This window comes from Quercus suber, unplaced genomic scaffold (assembly GCF_002906115.3).
Source record: "Quercus suber isolate HL8 unplaced genomic scaffold, Cork oak 2.0 scaffold_510, whole genome shotgun sequence".
Classification (NCBI taxonomy): domain Eukaryota; kingdom Viridiplantae; phylum Streptophyta; class Magnoliopsida; order Fagales; family Fagaceae; genus Quercus; species Quercus suber.
Window position 1 is genome coordinate 16,129 of NW_027069959.1, and position 23,634 is coordinate 39,762.

General features: G+C 34.9%; 3 protein-coding genes across 4 annotated transcripts; 2 read left to right on the forward strand and 1 right to left on the reverse strand.

Moving 5' to 3' along the window:
• Positions 1 to 278: 278 nt before the first annotated feature.
• On the forward strand, positions 279 to 3,862 carry LOC112001611 (low-temperature-induced 65 kDa protein-like). The gene is made up of 5 exons (XM_024033784.2): positions 279 to 420; positions 504 to 728; positions 1,131 to 1,589; positions 2,126 to 3,079; positions 3,533 to 3,862. Exons 1-5 carry the CDS (start codon positions 345 to 347, stop codon positions 3,622 to 3,624), a joined length of 1,806 nt encoding a protein of 601 aa, XP_023889552.2. The 5' UTR covers positions 279 to 344; the 3' UTR covers positions 3,625 to 3,862.
• Positions 3,863 to 8,751: 4,889 nt separating this feature from the next.
• LOC136063318 (pentatricopeptide repeat-containing protein At3g60050-like) lies at positions 8,752 to 10,896 on the reverse strand. The gene is given in 2 exon segments (XM_065763505.1): positions 8,752 to 9,109; positions 9,112 to 10,896. Coding segments are annotated over 2 exon segments (1,461 nt in total). The 5' UTR covers positions 10,520 to 10,896; the 3' UTR covers positions 8,752 to 9,056.
• A 2,220-nt stretch (positions 10,897 to 13,116) lies between these two features.
• Positions 13,117 to 20,561, forward strand: LOC112001594 (pentatricopeptide repeat-containing protein At3g60050). 2 transcript variants are annotated; one of them, XM_065763502.1, is made up of 3 exons: positions 13,117 to 14,860; positions 19,334 to 19,592; positions 20,112 to 20,561. In XM_065763502.1, exon 1 carries the CDS (start codon positions 13,279 to 13,281, stop codon positions 14,740 to 14,742), a length of 1,464 nt encoding a protein of 487 aa, XP_065619574.1. In that variant the 5' UTR covers positions 13,117 to 13,278; the 3' UTR covers positions 14,743 to 14,860; positions 19,334 to 19,592; positions 20,112 to 20,561. The 2 variants fall into 2 exon arrangements, with proteins under 2 accessions (XP_065619574.1, XP_065619575.1); XM_065763503.1 differs by lacking the exon at positions 19,334 to 19,592.
• The last annotated feature ends 3,073 nt before the right edge of the window (positions 20,562 to 23,634 follow it).

Sequence of the window (23,634 nt, forward strand, 5' to 3'; positions counted from 1 at the left end):
GTTCACGAATGACTGACGACTAGCAGTTATCTGTCTAATCACAAATTCACAAATCAGTTTCCCCATGCTCTTTCGACAAGATCATCCACTAAAACAACAGCATTGCCACCTGTACAAGTGGATAGGTACGACGTGTCACCAACAGAGGCGTGTCGGTGATTCTACACGTGTCTTTACTGATAAACGCCACAGGCACATAGCAATGCAAAGGTGGCAAAGCGTTGTCTCTTTGGCTCTCTGTATAAACCTCCTTCATTTGTCTCTTCATTTCCACAATCTGTTTGTTTCACAGTAAGCATAAGCATAACGACCAAAAAAAAAAAAAAACAGTTAATTTTTCAGTTATGGATTCACAAGTATCACACCCTCATGGCCATGGTACTTACGAGCATGACCCGCACAATGTTGCCGTGCCTACTCGTAAGTTTTTTTGTTTAGTTTTGTAATTTTTGTGTTCTCTGTTTTATTTTTGTGTTAATGTGTTTGTGAATGTTTTGTTGAAGTGGCGGAAGGTGAAGTTGAGCATCACCATGAGAAGAAGTCAATGTTGAGGAAGGTGAAGGCAAAGGCCAAGAAGATCAAGGAAACGCTCACTGGCCATGGTCACAACCATGACCACGATCATGATTATGATTATCATCGTGATGAGCGTCATATTCCTGATGATCATGAGGAAGATGATGAGGATGAAGAATTGTTTGAAGATCCAGAAGTTTATGGTGCAACAAGTATGTTTTGCTTTAATTAATTAATCATATATATGCATTAAACTACCACAATAAGAACGGGAATTAAACCATTGGTCCATATAATTTTTCTATTGCTTATTGCTAATCTTTGAAATTACTTGATTTGATTGGAAAATTGGAGTGTAGGAGTATACTAGGAGTTTGGATTTAGTACACATGCATTCATGTAAGTTTGAACAAATGGGAAATTTTTTAGTTTGAAGTTTAAATGATTTAGACTAAGATTTTTGTATGTCCAATTTTTCTTAATTGAATATCTCGTAGTTCACAAAAATGTGAGAATGGGTTTGGGAATAGGCTATATTTCACGTGTGTGTGTGTGTGTGTTTTTCATTTTTTTTTTTTTTTGAATCTAAGTAGAATTATTGTGAACATGTGCAGCATTTGAGTCTGCTCCTGTTAGGAGCGCTATCCCTGGCCAAGTTGAGAATACAGGGCACTCTGGGACCAACCTTGAGAGATCAACAGCCATGGGAGAGGACCCTCTAGCCCCAGAAGAGAGATGTGTGACCAAAGTCAGTAAGACAATTATGGTCCTTGCTGTGCCTGGGCACGAGGAAAATACACGGCAATCTAGGGTCAACTTTGGAAAGACATCAGTCATGGAAGAAGAACCGCACGCGCCACAGAATACACCTGTTGCTCCTGGAGTTAATGGGACCAAAGTCACTGACCCAACCAAAACCTTTGTTCCTGGCCAAGAAGGAAGGATGGGACAACGTAGGGTCGATTTGGAAAGACCAATGGGCTTGGAGGAGGATCCTCATGCGCCTAAGGACAGACTTGAAGGTTATACTCCTTCAAATTATCAGACTAAAGCCACTGATCCTACAGGCACAGGTCAGACCATTTTCCATACTGCAATACTAGTGGCAGTAACAAATTTTCAAGAATTTGTTCTTAATTTTAAACTGTTTCTTTCCTAATGATTAGTACTAAAATCTCATCTCTTATATAACATTGTGCCGTATGATGATTGATGAGAAGGCAAATTTTAACTTAATCCAATTAAAAAAAATATAGGAACATTTAAGTTAGTGTAATAATAATGGGGTATATGATATTAATTTGATATGAAATTGGACTAAATTGGACTTCAAAGGCAATAATGTTGTAAAATTTGACTACAATATATTCTTTTCCTAGTGATCATATATACTGCCTTGCCCCTCTTTTGAATTTTTAATAACCGAGAGACCAATATTTTGTCATTTGGTTTTCTATGGGATGGTGCCTAACTCTGTTAACGACATTGGTCATGGTGTGCCTTAGATCACAGGTGAGGGTGTTTCCAGTAGTTAATTTATTTGCTTTTGCTTAGGGGAACTTGATTAAAGTTCTTAACTGAATGAATTATTATATGCCAATTGCACCAGGTGGTGAGGAAGCTGCAGGAATCACCCCATTACTTCAGTCACTTGACAAAATGAAAGTCTATGATGAACCGAAGCCAGAATCTGCTGGAACACACCATAACTTAACCACTACAACTCATAATCAGTTCACCAATTTGCCTACTGGAAGCCATGACCAGTTCTCTCCTGAACCAGTTCCCCCAGAATCCCAATCCATCAGAGACACTCCTCAACTCCCAGAAAGCTTTGCCCCCAACAAACCAGAGGACTGCATACACGAGAAACCCTCAAACCAGAGTAGTTACACTGAAAAAATCTCTTCTGCTACCTCTGCCATTGCGGACAAAACAGTCTCAGCAAAGAATGTTATTGCTCCTAAGCTTGGATACGGCGAGAAAGACAACAATATGAGTAGTGAAGTTCATGAGAGTGGAAATTATACAAAGTCACCTTCAGAATCAGCTTCACCAGTGGAATATGGAAAGAAAATTGCTGCAACAGTTACTGAGAAACTGACCCCAGTGTATGAGAAGGTGGCTGAAGCAGGTAGTAATGAGATGTCAAAAGTGCATGGTGGTGGCTCTGACAGTACTACTGGGAATGTCATTGAATCAAAGAGTACTACTGTGGTTGAAGGGCAGGACAAAGGAGTGTCAGTGAAGGACTATTTTATGGAGAAGTTGAGGCCTGGTGATGAGGATAGGGCGCCTTCTGAAGTGATTTCAGAAGCTTTGCATAAGCGGAATGAAGAGCCAGAGAAGGCGGAGAAGCGGCCTATGGGGAAGGTGACGGAGTCAGAGGAGGTGGCACGGCGGTTGGAGACAAAGAGGGATGAGAATTGTGGGGAAAGCGTGCAAGAGAGTTTTGTGGATAACCAGGCACAAGGAAGTGTGGTGGACAGGCTCAGAGGTGCTGTTGGTACATGGTTTGGCTTAAGTGGAGATCCTCAATCTCAAACTTCTCAACAGTCGCATGGTAATTATATGAGACTTTTTTTTTTCGAAAAGAATTGTTTCATGCTCGTTTTGTACACTTCATATGCACAGCTTCCATAATTTAACGCACAATGCACACAATTTTACTTAATTACGTCCATATTTTAAAAAGTAAAATGAGTGATATGTATAGACAATGTACACTAACAAGAAGAATCAATGCACTCCATTTTCTAGTGGTGAAGTTTAGTGATATTCTTCCTTTTAAACTTGATAATTCGGTCAAACAAAGCTGTTGACAATTGGTTTTGTGAGATTGACATGTAGAAAAGGATTAGGAGAGAGAAATCAGCATGTTTGAAATGTGTTTCTAAAATATCACATTAAACTTGGGTACTAAAGCAATGTGTATGTAGATAAACACCCTGAGTGCTCTTTGTTTTGGAGTTGGAACTGGTTAATTTGATCATTTGATTTCCTCTGTTTCATACAGGTGTTGAGCGTATTTCCAATTCTGCTAGTGGAAATTTAGGATACAATAGCCACGCGGCAGAGGGAAGAAGACTTCAAGAGTCGAGCAACTGATCATGAGAAGATTTGGATCTTTTAAGTCTGTTTTTCAATCAAATGTATAGTTTGGTGTGTGTATGGAATGGTAGTAAGTGCATCTGTAGCAGCTAGGTAGTTTACGTGTGAATAGATTTGGATTCTGTAAGATTGTGTATACATTATGTAATACTCCGGATTCCGGATTGAGATGGTGTGGATTTTGATGAGTGTGTTGTGTATGTGTTTTTTGAGTTCAAACAAATCTCGTTGATCATATTTCCCTTGCAGCCAATAATGTATCTTCACACACACTTCAAACATCATCTCTTGTGATTATTGAATATAAATCACAATAATTTATCTTAGTAGTGTACTCAAACTTAGAACGAGATACGTATACCAATAATTCGGACTCTTTTCTTAAACCAGTCTCAAACTGATTCACACAAGAAGTTATTCAAATCCACACTTTTCTTATGGGAAGAGACTAGATAATAGCCTTGAGTATAAAATAGTCGTATCTCGTTCTAAGTTTTGAGTACACTCTAAGATAAAATTGTTCATGTCAAATTTGCACTCATTGGTTTAAAATTAACAATAGGTATCTCCCTATCAGAAAAAAAAAAAACAACAGGTATCTCATCATCTCATTTATAATATATATATATATATATGCATATTTTCTCTCATATTGTATAGATCTCACTCAAATGTGGGGCCTACACAATATAGGAGAGAAATTTATATATTTGATACATAAAATAATTGTTTCAACAATAACAACAACCATGTTTTAGTCCCAAAATTTGAAGGTTGGCTATTCATTATGAACAAAAAAAAATAATTATATTTCCTATATTTTAATCAAATTCTCACAAATGCACATATTTTGATAAGTTGTAATTTAGTACCAAATCATTTATCATTATCCTATAATTAGAAATTATTCAAACACATTTTTGTGAATTGAAAAAAAAAAAAAAAAAATCATCTCTTGTGATTATTGAATATAAATCACAATAATTTATCTTAGTAGTGTACTCAAACTTAGAACGAGATACGTATACCAATAATTCGGACTCTTTTCTTAAACCAGTCTCAAACTGATTCACACAAGAAGTTATTCAAATCCACACTTTTCTTATGGGAAGAGACTAGATAATAGCCTTGAGTATAAAATAGTCGTATCTCGTTCTAAGTTTTGAGTACACTCTAAGATAAAATTGTTCATGTCAAATTTGCACTCATTGGTTTAAAATTAACAATAGGTATCTCCCTATCAGAAAAAAAAAAAACAACAGGTATCTCATCATCTCATTTATAATATATATATATATATATGCATATTTTCTCTCATATTGTATAGATCTCACTCAAATGTGGGGCCTACACAATATAGGAGAGAAATTTATATATTTGATACATAAAATAATTGTTTCAACAATAACAACAACCCTGTTTTAGTCCCAAAATTTGAAGGTTGGCTATTCATTATGAACAAAAAAAATAATTATATTTCCTATATTTTAATCAAATTCTCGCAAATGCACATATTTTGATAAGTTGTAATTTAGAACCAATTCATTTATCATTATCCGATAATTAGAAATTATTCAAACACATTTTTGTGAATTGAAAAAAAAAAAAAAAGATACTAAAAGAAAACCCATAATTTTAATTTTAGGTCAAACTTTAATTTTGGTATCTGTATATTTGACATAGTTTCAATTTTGTCCCTATACGTTCAATTGTGTCAATTTTCACTTTTCAACTATCAAGATCAAGGTGTTTTTTTAAAAAAAAATTAAGGCCCCGTAATTATTAATTGTGTCAATTTTGTTCCTCAAATTTTAAAATTAAGTTAATTTTATATTAAGAAATTTGCTTAATTAAGATTAAGATTAACTTTGTTTAAAATTGATGGACAAAATTAAAAATTGATAATTAAAGAATAAAATTATACTAAATGTATGGTCACGAAATTGAAATGTGATGCCAATTGGAGAAAAATAAGGGCTGCTTGGATTTTTTTTTTTTTTTTTTGAGAAACCTTGGATTAATTTATAACATGCTTGAGTTTTAATTTATAATTAGATTTATTACACATGGGTTTAGTACTAATAGTTGGTGAAAAAGTAAAGCTATTGTGCACTATTCACAAATTTACACCCAAAACGTCAAGTATGTTATATGGTGAAATTGGATATGGGTGTAATTTTTCATTTTCAAAAGTAAAGAGAAGTATGTTAATAACATTTTCACAACAACTTTTAAGTAGTAAGTTGTTACTTGTTCTAAATTGAACTCACTTCTGAAATTAATTTTTTGCTCATAGTAACAATAAGTATCAACATGCTAAGTAAGATTTATTGTGAAAATATTATGAACATAATTTTTTTTTTAATACAAGATAGAAATTCTAAGGGTTGTTTGGTAGTGTATTTTAAACAACAGTTTTTAGTATTTAAATAACATTACATGTATTTTCACACATTTTTTTCCTTACACATATTTTCAAAAAAATACAAATAATGTTACTAGAATAACATTACCAAACGGGCCTCTAATCTAGCTTAATGTTACGGTACCATTGCACTTCAAAAATACAAACAACGTTACTAGAATAACATTACCAAACGGGCCTCTAATCTAACTTCGGTATTTGCCCACACATTCTACAAGTGATTATACTTATAGAGTGATTATAGCGCCAATGATGTGCAATGGTACCGAAACATTTCTTAAAATGAGTGTAATTAGCTGTTTTTGAAGTGCATTGATGGTAAAACTATAATTAAAAATTGTGTATTTAACTCACAATTTCAGTTCAAATTCAAGCATGTAAGGCGTGTGCGCATAATTAACACTGCGGTTAAAAGTAAAATCAGGGTCCTAAAACAGTGTAATTTTGCTGAAATACCAAAATCTCCTCCCCATTCCCCGTGCCACGAAGGGCAATTTTGCTTTCTACCCCAAAGTAGAGCTCCATTTCCTCTCTTTCTCTTATACCCAGCAAAAACCTCAGAACTCAGGTGGGACTTAGAGCCAGCTCGAAGTGACTGTAGCTTAATTCCAAGTAAGTCCTCCGCCACAACCTTCAATCCTGTACTTTTTTGTTTTCAACGAATCAAACTCATATACTTCACAAGGAAGAGCTTCACTCGATGAACATTTCTTATTATTCGATTCAACCCCATTTGCGTATCTGGGTCTTTTCATTTTAATGGCTATCGCTCATTTTTTGGAGCTCTATATGCTAAGAATTCTTTTTCTGTTACTGGGTTTCTTGGATTTGTTAGCTACTTTCAACTTTCATGAACTCTATATTCCTATTTGGTCCAAGAATAGTTCACAAGTTGTCATGTTTTTTGGTCGTTTCGAGGAAATTGTGCGACCGGGGTTTTGATGGGGATAAGGTTGATAATGGGTTTGGATTAAGAAAATATTCAATATAGCTACAAATGACACAAGACAAAAATGCATGAAGGTCAAAAGGAATGGCAGTCTAATTAGACCAACATAACAAAGAGTAACAGAACTATACTAAGCAAAATGAGGAAACAAGAACAGATGGTACTCAATTTTCCAGAATAATAATTATAACTTGGCACAAAAGGTGAAAAACAATAGTAATCACCTAGCTTCCCACTAGACAACAAAAAGAAAACCAAATGGTACAAGACGCATGGAAAAAAAATGCAGAAATGGAGAGGTATTAGATGTCCAAGATTAACATTTAACAATAGAACACCAACTTGCCTTCTGCTCTTCTCAAATGTCAATGGCCGTGTAATTGACTGAATGATGAGAGGCCATTCAGAGCAATTTTTGCTAGCATTGAACAGTAACTAAAGTTTGAAAACGTAAGACAGAAGCATTAGTCAAATCAGCATAGCACCCACTTCAGTCAGATTTCCATATTAGGTAACAACTGCTTCGCATCAATACTTCTAAATGTTTCAGATACTTAACAATGATATGGTATTTCTTTAGATACTTCCATCACATCAGATGCTTCATAAATGTTTCAGAACTTTAAAAATACTTTAAACTATGAAAACATATGTGATACTTCAAGGAAAGTACGGGATAAGCATCGGGTACACCATGATTGGTAGGATGTGAACCTTTTAGGCGAAGAAAAGGATATAATTGTAAGGAGAAAAAAAGGCATGAAAGGTTTACAACATATGATTAGGCATGCAACACTAGGGATGTTGCATGCTTAGAATATCACTTGCACAACAATAGTAAATCAAATTAAAAATTTTACAAAAGATTTACACACACACACATATATATAAGCTATGTTTCCTTTTTTTTTTATAGGCGTATATAAGCTATGTTTTTCTTTTTATTGCTAAGCTACACTTGTGACAAGTCAATCTTGAACCCAGATTTTTATGGGGGAGGAAGTGATACTTGAGCTAGAGCTCACTGGCATAAACTACATACTGTTTGTCACTAAATCCTTGCTTGTGAAAATAAAGCAACATTTTCATAATAGAAGATGAATATAGTTTTCATTAAGGCATTTTCACCATTTCACAAGATGTATTAGTTGAGCTGCAGAAATGTTGTTTAACTATTTGAGCAAGTCAATTAAAATCCATACTACAAACATAGGTATTTGAGCTAGAAACTTTCAGGTGGAAGGGTTTGTTTTTTCATAACAGAGTACCTCTCTTTTTCTTTTTTTTTACAAGTAGTAGTAGAGACCTGAATTTTAACAACTGATGAGTAATAAATATTCTACCGAATAGACTCTGCATGCTTCAGACAAGCAGGTTTTTTCTAATTTTCCTTTTAATTGTTAGATTTAATGTTTCTTGTATTTTATGCAGAGAGATAGATAAGTGGACATAGTTAGAGAAATATAAAGTTATCACTTCATAAGAGTTGCTTCATTATTGGGATTCAAGCACAAATCTTCCATCAATATCAGCTCTATTACTCAACTCCTCCCTAGAAAATGTTCATTATTTCATGCAATAATGATCAAACCTTAAACTGTAGCTATGGTAAAAGGATGAATGTTTATCTACAGCTCTTATTGACTCCTGATAATACCAGAAAAAACGTAAGTGATAAGGAAGAGTAATAACTGAAACTACATCTACAGTATGTATAGAACTTGAAGGAACTGCTGATTTTCAAAGACAGTGAAGCATAAGAAGTGAATGACTATTTCAACTCAATATTGATCCAATCAATCACATGGAAAAAAAAAAAAAAAATCTCACAAATTAAGAAAGCATGGACCTACTCGCTCTTTTTTATATATCAATCACTAAGCATGGAAAAGATAATCATAACAATATTAGGGGAAAAAAAGTTGTGCAAACTTTACTTTTTTTGCTTCTATGACTGAAATTTCCAACAGGTACATGGTGTCTAACTGAGCTGGATGAATAAGTTATGTTGCTATGAGGTTACATGAATAATCTCCAGATACATAGTTTGCCACTTTAGCATCTCCTGTATTTCTTGATCTTTGAGAGAAGATGGACATATTGTCCTTGTCCACCATATGTCTAATTACTTCATGAGCTTCAGAAAGCTTTCCAGCATTTCGCAAATTACTCACTAGGGTACTGTACACAAGGAAATTTGGATTACAACCTCTAGATTCCATTTCCTTAAGCATTGAGCGCGCCTCTTCAAATTTCCCAGCCATACAAAAACCACGAATCATGGAATTGTATGTGAATACGTTTGGAAGCTGTCCCTTGATTATCATCTCATCAAACATTTCCTGAGCTTTCTCTAGCTCCCCGGCCACAATATATCCTGTGATCATTACAGTGTAAGAAACCACATCTGGCATACACCCATTCTTTGTCATTTCATTAAAAAAATATCTACAGGCATCCAAATTTCCAGCCCTGCTAAGTCCATCTATCAATGTGGTGAAGTGAAGAACGCTAGGATCAAAACCTACTTCCTTCATGTGATTCAAAAGATTAAGAGCTGCAAGTGGCTTGTCACCTTTACCCAGGACATGAAGAAGAATATTATACGTATGAAAGTCTGGAGAAAAACCACTCCTACCCATTTCATCAAGCAGTCTATGAAACTGATCCAACTTCCCCAACCTATACTTTGCACACATGACAACATTATACGTTAGAATATCCGGAGAATGACCCTCAACTATCATCTGCTGATACACCCACTCAATCAACTTGTACTGGTTAACCGCAAGAAGGGAATGTAGAATCGCATTGTATGAATGTTTGAATGGCCTAAAGTTAAACGTCTTTGATTTAATGAACCTCTCCACAACCTTCCTAGCCAATCCCGCCCCACCACAAGTACATATAAGTATATTAAACGTACGAGCTGTAGTTGGGAACCCATTCTCAATCATCTCATCAACTAGCCTCCACATTGCCTTAAACTCCTCACAATCTGCAAATATCTTCATTATTAAATGGTAAGAGTTCGCCGTGTGCCTATAACTCTCCTGCTGACCAGACCACACGAAAAACTTATACCCCAATTTCGCACACCGCATCTTATTACCATAATTTACATTCCACAAAATTCCCAACAGAACTTCCCTCACAAGCAGCCCCGAAACCCTTATACACAACTCGTTTAGAGCCAATTTGGTATCGAACCCCGGCCCATCCTGCTCAAGAATATCAAGAACCCTACTAGCATCACTCTTTACATTATCGAAAAAACTCCGCCTAACAGAGAAATGTCCCCGGATGGAACTCCCATCCTCACTGGTATTGGGTTTTTCATCCAAAATGGGATCAGAATCCGAATATTTCCACATTGTTTTCAAGGATTCCTCAATGCATCCAAACCCATTATCAACCTTATCCCCATCAAAACCCCGGTCGCACAATTTCCTCGAAACGACCAAAAAACATGACAACTTGTGAACTATTCTTGGACCAAATAGGAATATAGAGTTCATGAAAGTTGAAAGTAGCTAACAAATCCAAGAAACCCAGTAACAGAAAAAGAATTCTTAGCATATAGAGCTCCAAAAAATGAGCGATAGCCATTAAAATGAAAAGACCCAGATACGCAAATGGGGTTGAATCGAATAATAAGAAATGTTCATCGAGTGAAGCTCTTCCTTGTGAAGTATATGAGTTTGATTCGTTGAAAAAAAAAGTACAGGATTGATGGTTGTGGCGGAGGACTTACTTGGAATTAAGCTACAGTCACTTCGAGCTGGCTCTACGTCCCACCTGAGTTCTGAGGTTTTTGCTGGGTATAAGAGAAAGAGAGGAAATGGAGCTCTACTTTGGGGGAGAAAGCAAAATTGCCCTTCGTGGCACGGGGAATGGGGAGGAGATTTTGGTATTTCAGCAAAATTACACTGTTTTAGGACCCTGATTTTACTTTTAACCGCAGTGTTAATTATGCGCACACGCCTTACATGCGTGAATTTGAACTGAAATTGTGAGTTAAATACACAATTTTTAATTATGGTTTTACCATCAATGCACTTCAAAAACAGCTGATTACACTCATTTTAAGAAATGTTACGACATCACTGCACACTATTAGTGCTATGATCACTTCATAAATATAAATGCTTGTAAAGTGTGGAGACAAAGACTGAAGTTCAAATCTCCAAGAAGAAGTTTCACACAAATATACACTTAAATTAAAAGCTAGATTAGGGGTCGTTTGGTAATGTTATTCTAGTAACGTTGTTTGTAATTTTTTTTTTAAATATGTGTAAGAAAAAAATGTGTGAAAATACGTGTAATGTTATTTAAATACTAAAAACTGTTGTTTAAAATACACTACCAAACAACCCTTAGAATTTCTATCTTGTATAAACAAAAAATTATGTTCATAATATTTTCACAATAAATCTTATTTAGCATGTTGGTACTTATTGTTACTATGAGCAAAAAATTAATTTTAGAAGTGAGTTCAATTTAGAACAAGTAACAACTTACTACTTAAAATTTATTGTAAAAATGTTATGAACACACTTGTCTTTACTTTTGAAAATGAAAAATTACACCTATATCCAATTTCACCATATAACATACTTGACGTTTTGGGTGTAAATTTGTGAATAGTGCACAATAGCTTTACTTTTCACCAACTATTAGTACTAAACCCATGTGTAATAATTCTAATTATAAATTAAAACTCAAGCATGTTATAAATTAATCCAAGGTTTCTCAAAAAAAAAAATCCAAGCAGCCCTTATTTTTCTCCAATTGGCATCACATTTTAATTTCGTGACTATACATTTAGTATAATTTTATTCTTTAATTATCAATTGTTAATTTTGTCCATCAATTTTAAACTAAGTTAATTTTAATCTTAATTAAGCAAATTTCTTAATATAAAATTAACTTGATTTTAAAATTTGAGGAACAAAATTGACACAATTAATAATTATGGGGCCTTAATTTTTTTTTTTAAAAAACCTTGATCTTGATAGTTGAAAAGTGAAAATTGACACAATTGAACGTATAGGGACAAAATTGAAACTATGACAAATATATACATACCAAAATTAAAGTTTGACCTAAAATTAAAATTATGGGTTTTCTTTTAGTATCTTCTCTTTTTTTTTTTTTTTCAATTCACAAAAATGTGTTTGAATAATTTCTAATTATAGGATAATGATAAATGATTTGGTACTAAATTACAACTTATCAAAATATGTGCATTTGTGAGAATTTGATTAAAATATAGGAAATATAATTATTTTTTTTTGTTCATAATGAATAGCCAACCTTCAAATTTTGGGACTAAAACATGGTTGTTGTTATTGTTGAAACAATTATTTTATGTATCAAATATATAAATTTCTCTCCTATATTGTGTAGGCCCCACATTTGAGTGAGATCTATACAATATGAGAGAAAATATGCATATATATATATATATATATGATAAATGAGATGATGAGATACCTATTGTTAATTTTAAACCAATGAGTGCAAATTTGACATGAACAATTTTATCTTAGAGTGTACTCAAAACTTAGAACGAGATACGACTATTTTATACTCAAGGCTATTATCTAGTCTCTTCCCATAAGAAAAGTGTGGATTTGAATAACTTCTTGTGTGAATCAGTTTGAGACTGGTTTAAGAAAAGAGTCCGAATTATTGGTATACGTATCTCGTTCTAAGTTTGAGTACACTACTAAGATAAATTATTGTGATTTATATTCAATAATCACAAGAGATGATATTTAGTGTGTGTGAAGATACATTATTGGCTGCAAGGGAAATATGATCAACGAGATTTGTTTGAACTCAAAAAACACATACACAACACACTCATCAAAATCCACACCATCTCAATCCGGAATCCGGAGTATTAGATAATGCATACACAATCTTACAGAATCCAAATCTATTCACACATAAACTACCTAGCTGCTACAGATGCACTTACTACCATTCCATACACACACCAAACTATACATTTGATTGAAAAACAGACTCAAAAGATCCAAATCTTCTCATGATCAGTTGCTCGACTCTTGAAGCCTTCTTCCCTCTGCCGCGTGGCTATTGTAAGGAAGAGCTTCACTCGATGAACATTTCTTATTATTCGATTCAACCCCATTTGCGTATCTGGGTCTTTTCATTTTAATGGCTATCGCTCATTTTTTGGAGCTCTATATGCTAAGAATTCTTTTTCTGTTACTGGGTTTCTTGGATTTGTTAGCTACTTTCAACTTTCATGAACTCTATATTCCTATTTGGTCCAAGAATAGTTCACAAGTTGTCATGTTTTTTGGTCGTTTCGAGGAAATTGTGCGACCGGGGTTTTGATGGGGATAAGGTTGATAATGGGTTTGGATGCATTGAGGAATCCTTGAAAACAATGTGGAAATATTCGGATTCTGATCCCATTTTGGATGAAAAACCCAATACCAGTGAGGATGGGAGTTCCATACGGGGACATTTCTCTGTTAGGCGGAGTTTTTTCGATAATGTAAAGAGTGATGCTAGTAGGGTTCTTGATATTCTTGAGCAGGATGGGCCAGGGTTCGATACCAAATTGGCTCTAAACGAGTTGTGTATAAGGGTTTCGGGGCTGCTTGTGAGGGAAGTTCTGTTGGGAATTTTGTGGAATGTAAATTATGGTAATAAGATGCGGTGTGCGAAATTGGGGTATAAGTTTTTCGTGTGGTCTGGTCAGCAGGAGAATTATAGGCACACGGCGAACTCTTACCATTTAATAATGAAGATATTTGCGGATTGTGAGGAGTTTAAGGCAATGTGGAGGCTAGTTGATGAGATGATTGAGAATGGGTTCCCAACCACAGCTCGTACGTTTAATATACTTATATGTACTTGTGGTGGGGCGGGATTGGCTAGGAAGGTTGTGGAGAGGTTCATTAAATCAAAGACGTTTAACTTTAGGCCATTCAAACATTCATACAATGCGATTCTACATTCCCTTCTTGCGGTTAACCAGTACAAGTTGATTGAGTGGGTGTATCAGCAGATGATAGTTGAGGGTCATTCTCCGGATATTCTAACGTATAATGTTGTCATGTGTGCAAAGTATAGGTTGGGGAAGTTGGATCAGTTTCATAGACTGCTTGATGAAATGGGTAGGAGTGGTTTTTCTCCAGACTTTCATACGTATAATATTCTTCTTCATGTCCTGGGTAAAGGTGACAAGCCACTTGCAGCTCTTAATCTTTTGAATCACATGAAGGAAGTAGGTTTTGATCCTAGCGTTCTTCACTTCACCACATTGATAGATGGACTTAGCAGGGCTGGAAATTTGGATGCCTGTAGATATTTTTTTAATGAAATGACAAAGAATGGGTGTATGCCAGATGTGGTTTCTTACACTGTAATGATCACAGGATATATTGTGGCCGGGGAGCTAGAGAAAGCTCAGGAAATGTTTGATGAGATGATAATCAAGGGACAGCTTCCAAACGTATTCACATACAATTCCATGATTCGTGGTTTTTGTATGGCTGGGAAATTTGAAGAGGCGCGCTCAATGCTTAAGGAAATGGAATCTAGAGGTTGTAATCCAAATTTCCTTGTGTACAGTACCCTAGTGAGTAATTTGCGAAATGCTGGAAAGCTTTCTGAAGCTCATGAAGTAATTAGACATATGGTGGACAAGGGACAATATGTCCATCTTCTCTCAAAGATCAAGAAATACAGGAGATGCTAAAGTGGCAAACTATGTATCTGGAGATTATTCATGTAACCTCATAGCAACATAACTTATTCATCCAGCTCAGTTAGACACCATGTACCTGTTGGAAATTTCAGTCATAGAAGCAAAAAAAGTAAAGTTTGCACAACTTTTTTTCCCCTAATATTGTTATGATTATCTTTTCCATGCTTAGTGATTGATATATAAAAAAGAGCGAGTAGGTCCATGCTTTCTTAATTTGTGAGATTTTTTTTTTTTTTTTCCATGTGATTGATTGGATCAATATTGAGTTGAAATAGTCATTCACTTCTTATGCTTCACTGTCTTTGAAAATCAGCAGTTCCTTCAAGTTCTATACATACTGTAGATGTAGTTTCAGTTATTACTCTTCCTTATCACTTACGTTTTTTCTGGTATTATCAGGAGTCAATAAGAGCTGTAGATAAACATTCATCCTTTTACCATAGCTACAGTTTAAGGTTTGATCATTATTGCATGAAATAATGAACATTTTCTAGGGAGGAGTTGAGTAATAGAGCTGATATTGATGGAAGATTTGTGCTTGAATCCCAATAATGAAGCAACTCTTATGAAGTGATAACTTTATATTTCTCTAACTATGTCCACTTATCTATCTCTCTGCATAAAATACAAGAAACATTAAATCTAACAATTAAAAGGAAAATTAGAAAAAACCTGCTTGTCTGAAGCATGCAGAGTCTATTCGGTAGAATATTTATTACTCATCAGTTGTTAAAATTCAGGTCTCTACTACTACTTGTAAAAAAAAAAGAAAAAGAGAGGTACTCTGTTATGAAAAAACAAACCCTTCCACCTGAAAGTTTCTAGCTCAAATACCTATGTTTGTAGTATGGATTTTAATTGACTTGCTCAAATAGTTAAACAACATTTCTGCAGCTCAACTAATACATCTTGTGAAATGGTGAAAATGCCTTAATGAAAACTATATTCATCTTCTATTATGAAAATGTTGCTTTATTTTCACAAGCAAGGATTTAGTGACAAACAGTATGTAGTTTATGCCAGTGAGCTCTAGCTCAAGTATCACTTCCTCCCCCCATAAAAATCTGGGTTCAAGATTGACTTGTCACAAGTGTAGCTTAGCAATAAAAAGAAAAACATAGCTTATATACGCCTATAAAAAAAAAAGGAAACATAGCTTATATATATGTGTGTGTGTGTAAATCTTTTGTAAAATTTTTAATTTGATTTACTATTGTTGTGCAAGTGATATTCTAAGCATGCAACATCCCTAGTGTTGCATGCCTAATCATATGTTGTAAACCTTTCATGCCTTTTTTTCTCCTTACAATTATATCCTTTTCTTCGCCTAAAAGGTTCACATCCTACCAATCATGGTGTACCCGATGCTTATCCCGTACTTTCCTTGAAGTATCACATATGTTTTCATAGTTTAAAGTATTTTTAAAGTTCTGAAACATTTATGAAGCATCTGATGTGATGGAAGTATCTAAAGAAATACCATATCATTGTTAAGTATCTGAAACATTTAGAAGTATTGATGCGAAGCAGTTGTTACCTAATATGGAAATCTGACTGAAGTGGGTGCTATGCTGATTTGACTAATGCTTCTGTCTTACGTTTTCAAACTTTAGTTACTGTTCAATGCTAGCAAAAATTGCTCTGAATGGCCTCTCATCATTCAGTCAATTACACGGCCATTGACATTTGAGAAGAGCAGAAGGCAAGTTGGTGTTCTATTGTTAAATGTTAATCTTGGACATCTAATACCTCTCCCATTTCTGCATTTTTTTTCCATGCGTCTTGTACCATTTGGTTTTCTTTTTGTTGTCTAGTGGGAAGCTAGGTGATTACTATTGTTTTTCACCTTTTGTGCCAAGTTATAATTATTATTCTGGAAAATTGAGTACCATCTGTTCTTGTTTCCTCATTTTGCTTAGTATAGTTCTGTTACTCTTTGTTATGTTGGTCTAATTAGACTGCCATTCCTTTTGACCTTCATGCATTTTTGTCTTGTGTCACTTTGTAGCTATATTGAATATATTTTAAGACGCTTACTTTAGGATCTTCACTTTTCATGGATTGTTGGAAATCTTTTGAACCTTTTGGCTTTCCCCTCATTCTTATGTGATGGTGAAATATCTTCTAAAGCTGATTATGTATTCAAAAGTTAAAATTGAGAAAAAGCTAGCCCAAAAATTCTTCGATTGAGGACAAAATGGGGAATTTGTCCACATGTATCTGTGGTGGCTTGAGGAGGATTTGTAGATCAAGGGTTTAGAGTTCTAGAGAAAAAGGTTAGGCTCAAATTGGCTAGGGTTTGGTTAATTTTTTTAATGGTTATTTGGTAAAGAAAATATGTGGTTTTTATGATTTTGATAGGCAAGAGAAAGGGTCTGACTTGGGATTGTGAGGATGAAGGAAAAGAGAGTAATGGATGGCATTCAAGGGCTGTATGAACAGTATCCACAAATGATAGTACAAGAAAGAGAAGAAGAAATGAGAGGAGAAGGTGAGAAAAGAACACACGAAGGCCAACATGCCTCAATGCTCAAAACACAAAATATTTTAAATAATTAACTCCATCTATTCTTCTAGTACATTGAACATATATATAAGGACTCCATCTATTATGGTGGGTGGGGTTCTGTATCTGAGGTTTAATCACTAGGGGTGGGTCCAAAGGGCTCTTCCTAGGTGAGGTTCCGCATCACCAAAAATATATAAGGACTCTTTCTTGTATTAGTAGTGTTAGGAATCCTAGTTTGAAAAGTAAATTAAAATCCTAATAAGGTAATAGCTAATAAAATACTAACTTGGACTCAAAGAAAATAAAACTTGAGATACTTAGGATCTCAACAAATTCTAGACTCAAAAAATTATTAAATACCCTTAATTCACAGGGATTGTTGAAATTATGGTCTTGCCCATGATACATAATTGACCATAACTTGTTAAATAAAAACCCAAATTAAAAAATGTTAGCTTATGACATATATAACTAGTCCTTTAAAACTACAAGACTTTTACTTCAACCGGGCTTCACATGTGGGCCCCATAAAATAAGTTGTAAATAGAAGAATTTGCAAAGTAGTAACAAATTAATCTTCTATGGCTGCATCAATTGCTGATGGTAGTTTCCACTCAAATACCCCAGTTTGTTCTCCCAAAAGGAAGAAATCACACCATTTTCTTGCTGGTCATCTGTAAGGGATATTTACCCACCATTGATGCCTTGGCTGGTAAATTGGATATGCTTTAATTTTATTTTAGGAATCAACCTGCTTACTAATGATTGTAACTTTAATTAGTTTGTATGAAGTTTCTTTAGACTTCATGAATTTGTTTAACTTCATGGTTCAGTCAGATTGGAGCTTATGTTCCTCAAACTTCTATGAATTAATGTCCTCTCTAGGACCATAAATCCTTGTGTGCAATGATTTGTATACACACCTGCTCTTTACTGGTGATATCCAAGTCTTAATTTCTTGGATGACTCAAGTTAAAAGATTGAGATTTTGCTTCTTCTTCTCTCTAAGATTTTTTTAGCAATGATACTTACGGACAGGTAAACTGAAAAGCAATGAAGGTTGTTCTGGTTTTGCAGCTTGGGTAGGATAAGGGTGATGCTGTTGGTTGTTGGGGTAAAGTGTGATATGTAAGTGGAATTAAAGTGGAGTTGGTTGTGAAGGTTTGGGGTGTATGGTGTCAAAGATTGGTCCCGCTAGTAGTGGTAGTGGTGTGCATCATGGTGGTTCTAATATAGAAATGGTGGCATCAGTGGCATAGCATAGGTGAGGCAATGGTTATGGTTTTGTGTGTAATATAGTAATTCAGTGGCAGTTGTGGTCAGAATCTGAGTTAGAGTTGGTAGTGGAGAACCATGGTATGATAAGGTAGTGATAGAAGTTAAGTGGTATCAGAGTCTGAGTTAGAGGTGGTAGTTGAGAACCATAGTATGATAAGGTGGTGATGGAAGTTAAGTGGTATCAGAGTCTGAGTTAGAGCTGGTAGTGGAGAACCATGTTATGATACGGTAATGATGGAAGTTATGTGGTGTCGATACTGCTGATGATGACAATGCATAATGGTGTATACGTGCCATGTCATTTAACAATTGCATTGCACCCAATAAGGATGTATTTGTTTTTAAATGATGTGGCAATGTGGCAGCATATAATGTACACCTTTATATTGTAAAAGACTAAATTTTTACCATTATTATCCCTCTCCATTTGAAACAAATGGAAATGATACTAATAATTGCAGGACTCATGCATGCAACAAATTGATAGTACTAAGTATGAACTGTCTAGCGTAAACCATGTTGTTGATCAGTAAAAGTTCCTAACTTTATCTTGTCAGAGAGAGAGAAAGCATTCCCACTAAAGGCTGAGGATTGTATGATACTCTAAACCTGTATTATTGATATAAATCTATGGCATTCTAAATCTCTAAAGCTGTTGTTTTTGTATTACCTTTGTTTAATTTCTCTAGTTTATGTGACCAAAATAGAAGAAAGAGATTATTAGGTGCAGTGAGTCTCTATTTCTTGCATGAGGTGTGGTACCACTAACACTGAAATCAGCTGGGATAATTTCAGGCCAATGCAGAATTTTCCAGTGGCATCAACCCTGTCATCATTGGTGAACTGCAATCCTGAATCAAGCATCTGACTCTGTAGAATTTTAAAATTTGTGGCTGAAAATTTGGGATGGAGATACCCTTTGGCTATTGCTTTGCATATGCATGTCTACCAACATTTTGTTGCCCTGTAACCTCAAGGATTCCTGAGTGTATTTCTTCTACTTCTTATATTCCAGATGATCATTGAACCGCTATAATCTCCAGTCATTCACCAGGTTGAGTTCTCATGGCAAGTTGTTGCTGTTATTTGAGTAGTTTCTTTAATCCAAAGATAACAAATGGCTTCAGTCATTTGCCGGCTTGAGTTCTCATGGCATGTAATTACTGTTTTTTGAGAAGTATCTTTAATCCAAATATATCAAATGGCTGACACCCCAAAATTTTGGATCTAAGGTGTAGTTGTTGTATAACAAATGGCCACACAATATGGGCTAGTTGTCCCCTTACCCATTAGCATCTGTGAGGTTGATATCTTATGTCCATACAAATCCACTATTTCAGTGACCACGTCCTGTTATTGTTTTAATTGTAACAAGTTTTGTCATGTAGAGCTAGATACCGTCCTGGAAAAGCATGGAAGACTTAGTATTCACTCAAGTCTAGATATATAATATGTATGTAATATGTACTTATCACTGAGTTACTAGCATGTCTTAAGTTCCAAGCCAGAGCTCTCTTTATTTTTTACATGATGACCTAATGGAAGGAATTTACATGATTGTTGGCTTTTGCAGTGTTTGACCTCACTTTCTCACATATAGGAGTTGCGAGGCAAAAAAGGCTAGGCAGCTACTTGAGCCATTGAGTCAGCAATAATGTGGTTTTAAGGTCAGGAATATTTTCTCCAATGAACATTAGTAACTATGGATTAGAATTTACTTGCAAAACATATGCTGAAATTGTTTTGGAGATGCAGACATATATATGTAGACGATCAGACACACAAACGCATATGTACATTAGGTTCATGCTATAGTTAATGTGACTCTTTGTAATATTAAATCTGTACGTGCCCAAATTCCCTTGGATTGGACTTGGAGTTGGGCTGACAATTAATTTATATAGTGGGTAATGGGTTTCCTACTATGGGTAATTCCTAGCCGAGCTTTGATGATGTACCACCTTATCCTTGTAAAATTCCCCTCCCTCTCTCTAAGCTACTCTCCGTATCTTGGTGTTCTCTCTCTCCTTTTATCTCTCCCTTTTCACTCAAAAATGACCAACCCCATCTCCCCTTTCTCTTCTCTTATTTATAGCTTAAGGCTAGTGGGGTGCTCATGATTACTATTTGGTTCCGCTCGTGTGGGTGGGCCCAAATTGATTATTTTTGACAAGGAATATGCTCCATGGGAAATGGTGTCAATGGCGTTGGAACTGGTTCTAGCCTCCAAAAGATTGCTCGTCAGTGATATCCCCTAGGGCATTACCGAGCTGTTGAGGTCACGAGCCACCCAGTGTAGGGATATCTACTGACCATGTTATATATGGGCGGCATTAACATGCTGAGCTTACATCTGGTGAACCGGTCATGGTATTGGGTTTGAGTTTGAGAATATTTATAGACCTGTCCAGGCCGAGGCCCAAAACCAAATGGGCCTGTGGATGTATGCCGTTCAAAATCATTTAATAAATTTGTTTAGAATTGATATTTTGTCAAGTCTAAAGTTGGATTAAATACTTTTCATGTGCTCATCATGCATGAAAAATTTTGCATTAATCGGATATCATTTACCATCCTTTTTTGTTTTTTTTTTTGATAAGTACCATCCAATTTAAAATTCATAGATTTAGTAGATTTTTATATTGCAAGAAAAACTTATTGTTGAATATTTTCTAAACGAGACAGTTTTAATCTTTAAAAATGATGAACATGTAAAGATTATGTAATCTAATGGTGCATTTGGAAAATTAATGATCCAATGGAAGGTTATTGAGTAATATAATATTGTAAAGTATTTACACCAGCTCTCTCTCTCTCTCTCTCTCTCTCAAATAGAGTTACAAAATAAATCATGTTCATTTCATTCTGAAAACCAGATCCATTATGACTGAAATAGCATCAGGCTAGTAATAACCTAATCGTGAGGCCTAAATTAAAATACAAAAAAAAGAACAGCCTCTCTCTTATATGACTCTTAAAAGCTTTCCTGTCCCTATAGAGATATGCTTCAGGGGAAAAATCTTTTTAATAGGTAATATAAAGTACAATTTTCAATTTTGTGGTGTATTGGCTGTGGAGATGGCTAATGGTAGCCTAGTAAGGAATTATGAACTTATAGATGCATGCATTTCACAATTCTGGTAGTTTAAATGGATTTCTAGAATTTTGAATAAACTATCCGTGGTCATACACGACGGCTTTTCTCACACATGCGTGAGACATTTCCATAAATCTTACTGCTATCAGATGTATAATTTCAAATTATGTAGAGGTGGGTCAAAATAAAAAATTTCAAAAAATTAACTTTCTTGGAGATGGATCAAACCAAACGTGTATAGTTTATGTAGACCCTTAATGGGAATGTACTAGGTACTATGTTTTAGGTAGGAACTTAAGACCCCTATCACAACAACATAGATTCTTGATCTAGATGAAGGCCTTTTACTAAGCAATTTGGGACAAACTCCATTATTCTTTTGAAGGGTTTGTCGACAGTTGTTCTAACTTCAAATAATAATTTTCCCCAATAGTGGCTATGTACCATGTACTATGTTTTAGAGTCTCATTATTGTTATTCATTACTACTCTGTTGGATTTTTAAATTTGGCTTTGATGTGATTGGGAATCTAAAACAGCACGCTTTGTCTGGTATAGAACTGTTGGCTAGCATAAGCATATGCAGGAATTAATACTCGACTGTGCAGAAAAGGAGTCTTTACTCTTTAGACAATGGTGTTCCAGTCACCCAGCTAAGCTGCACATAACAGTGGGGGCAGTTAGGCATTGTCTAAGTGGCCCACTGTTCCTATTGATGTCTAACTGGCCCAGTGTTCTTATTAAAGGAGTGCTCTGATGCCTGATGAGACAAAATGATGACAGACATGTTTGTTTTTCTAGTAAGATTAGGAACACTTTAATTTCCCATTTAACTAACATGGTCAATATGTTTGAGCACTATATAACCTGGATTTAGGAGAGCCTTTGTTTCTTAGAATATACTAGGTGCAAAATCTCGCAAATGATGCAATTTCTGTTGTTTGATTTAATATGAATTCGGTCTTTCTATACCACCCCCACCCCCACCCCCCCCTCCCCAAAAAAAAAAAAAAAAAAAAAAACTAATACATCAAGTTGTGAACAGTGCATAATAAGTTGTGTGAGTGATGGACTCAAGTGATGATGTTGCTTTCATCATAGGTTGACAACGCAGTAAATTGGTTATAAAACTGATTGTGTTTTATTGTTGTTATTTTTCTGTCTTCTCTTTGACCAACTGGTCAATTTTCTGTTAAGCAAGTTAGATTATTTCATTGTTAATTAATTTAAAGGAGAAAAGTGGATAAAGATTTTATATGTTTGAATTCGTCGTACATTTAACCCAAAAAAAAAAAAATCGTGATACCCAATCTTAGCAAGTACCAGTACGAATAATTGTAGGGGCCTCTGTTGTCAAACTCAATTTTGAGTTGTGAGCTATGCATCCAATAGTTTTTATAATGCCTGGGCCATCTTGACAACTGTGATCCCCACGGAAATTTGATTATTAAGAGAAGCAGGTAAATGGACATTTTTCGTTTAGTTTTTTAGTTTATAAACAATGCTATTTCTACACCCAATTTTACAACTTACTAATTTGTATGATTGCGAATGATTGACAAAAAGCGGTGGGTTCGCAAAAGTTAGTAGCAGACGGAGAATGTTAACTACTTACAATGGCTCAAATAATTAAGTTATAAAATTGAGTGTCATTAGAATTACTTTTAGTCAATTTTGCTTACATACAATTTTTAGTCTCTAAAATTATTCCACTTTTAACAAAAAACAAAATAAGAAAATTAAATCAGAGTACTGTGAGTTAATAAGCTTTGTGTTTATCTTCTTGGCTCAGATTTAATTAATAGTCACTGTGTCTTTTTGGCATTTACCTTGGTGGATTTGCATCAAATACCCATGCGAGAGATTTATCCACAACATTACATTAGTTATTAGTCAGAGCCAACAAAGGGCACTATCGAAAGCTTCTCCAAAGGGCAGTAATCTTTAATTACATCTCACATGACAAGTATAAAGATTCTACCAACTGACAGGGCCATTGC

Bases quoted from the DNA above. Each gene is read 5' to 3' on its own strand.
- LOC112001594 (XM_065763502.1), top strand. From the start codon at position 13,279: ATGAACTCTATATTCCTATTTGGTCCAAGAATAGTTCACAAGTTGTCA.
- LOC112001611 (XM_024033784.2), top strand. From the start codon at position 345: ATGGATTCACAAGTATCACACCCTCATGGCCATGGTACTTACGAGCAT. The intron at 729-1,130 runs GTATGTTTTGCT...GAACATGTGCAG, and splicing joins AGAAGTTTATGGTGCAACAA to CATTTGAGTCTGCTCCTGTT. The intron at 1,590-2,125 runs GTCAGACCATTT...CAATTGCACCAG, and splicing joins CACTGATCCTACAGGCACAG to GTGGTGAGGAAGCTGCAGGA.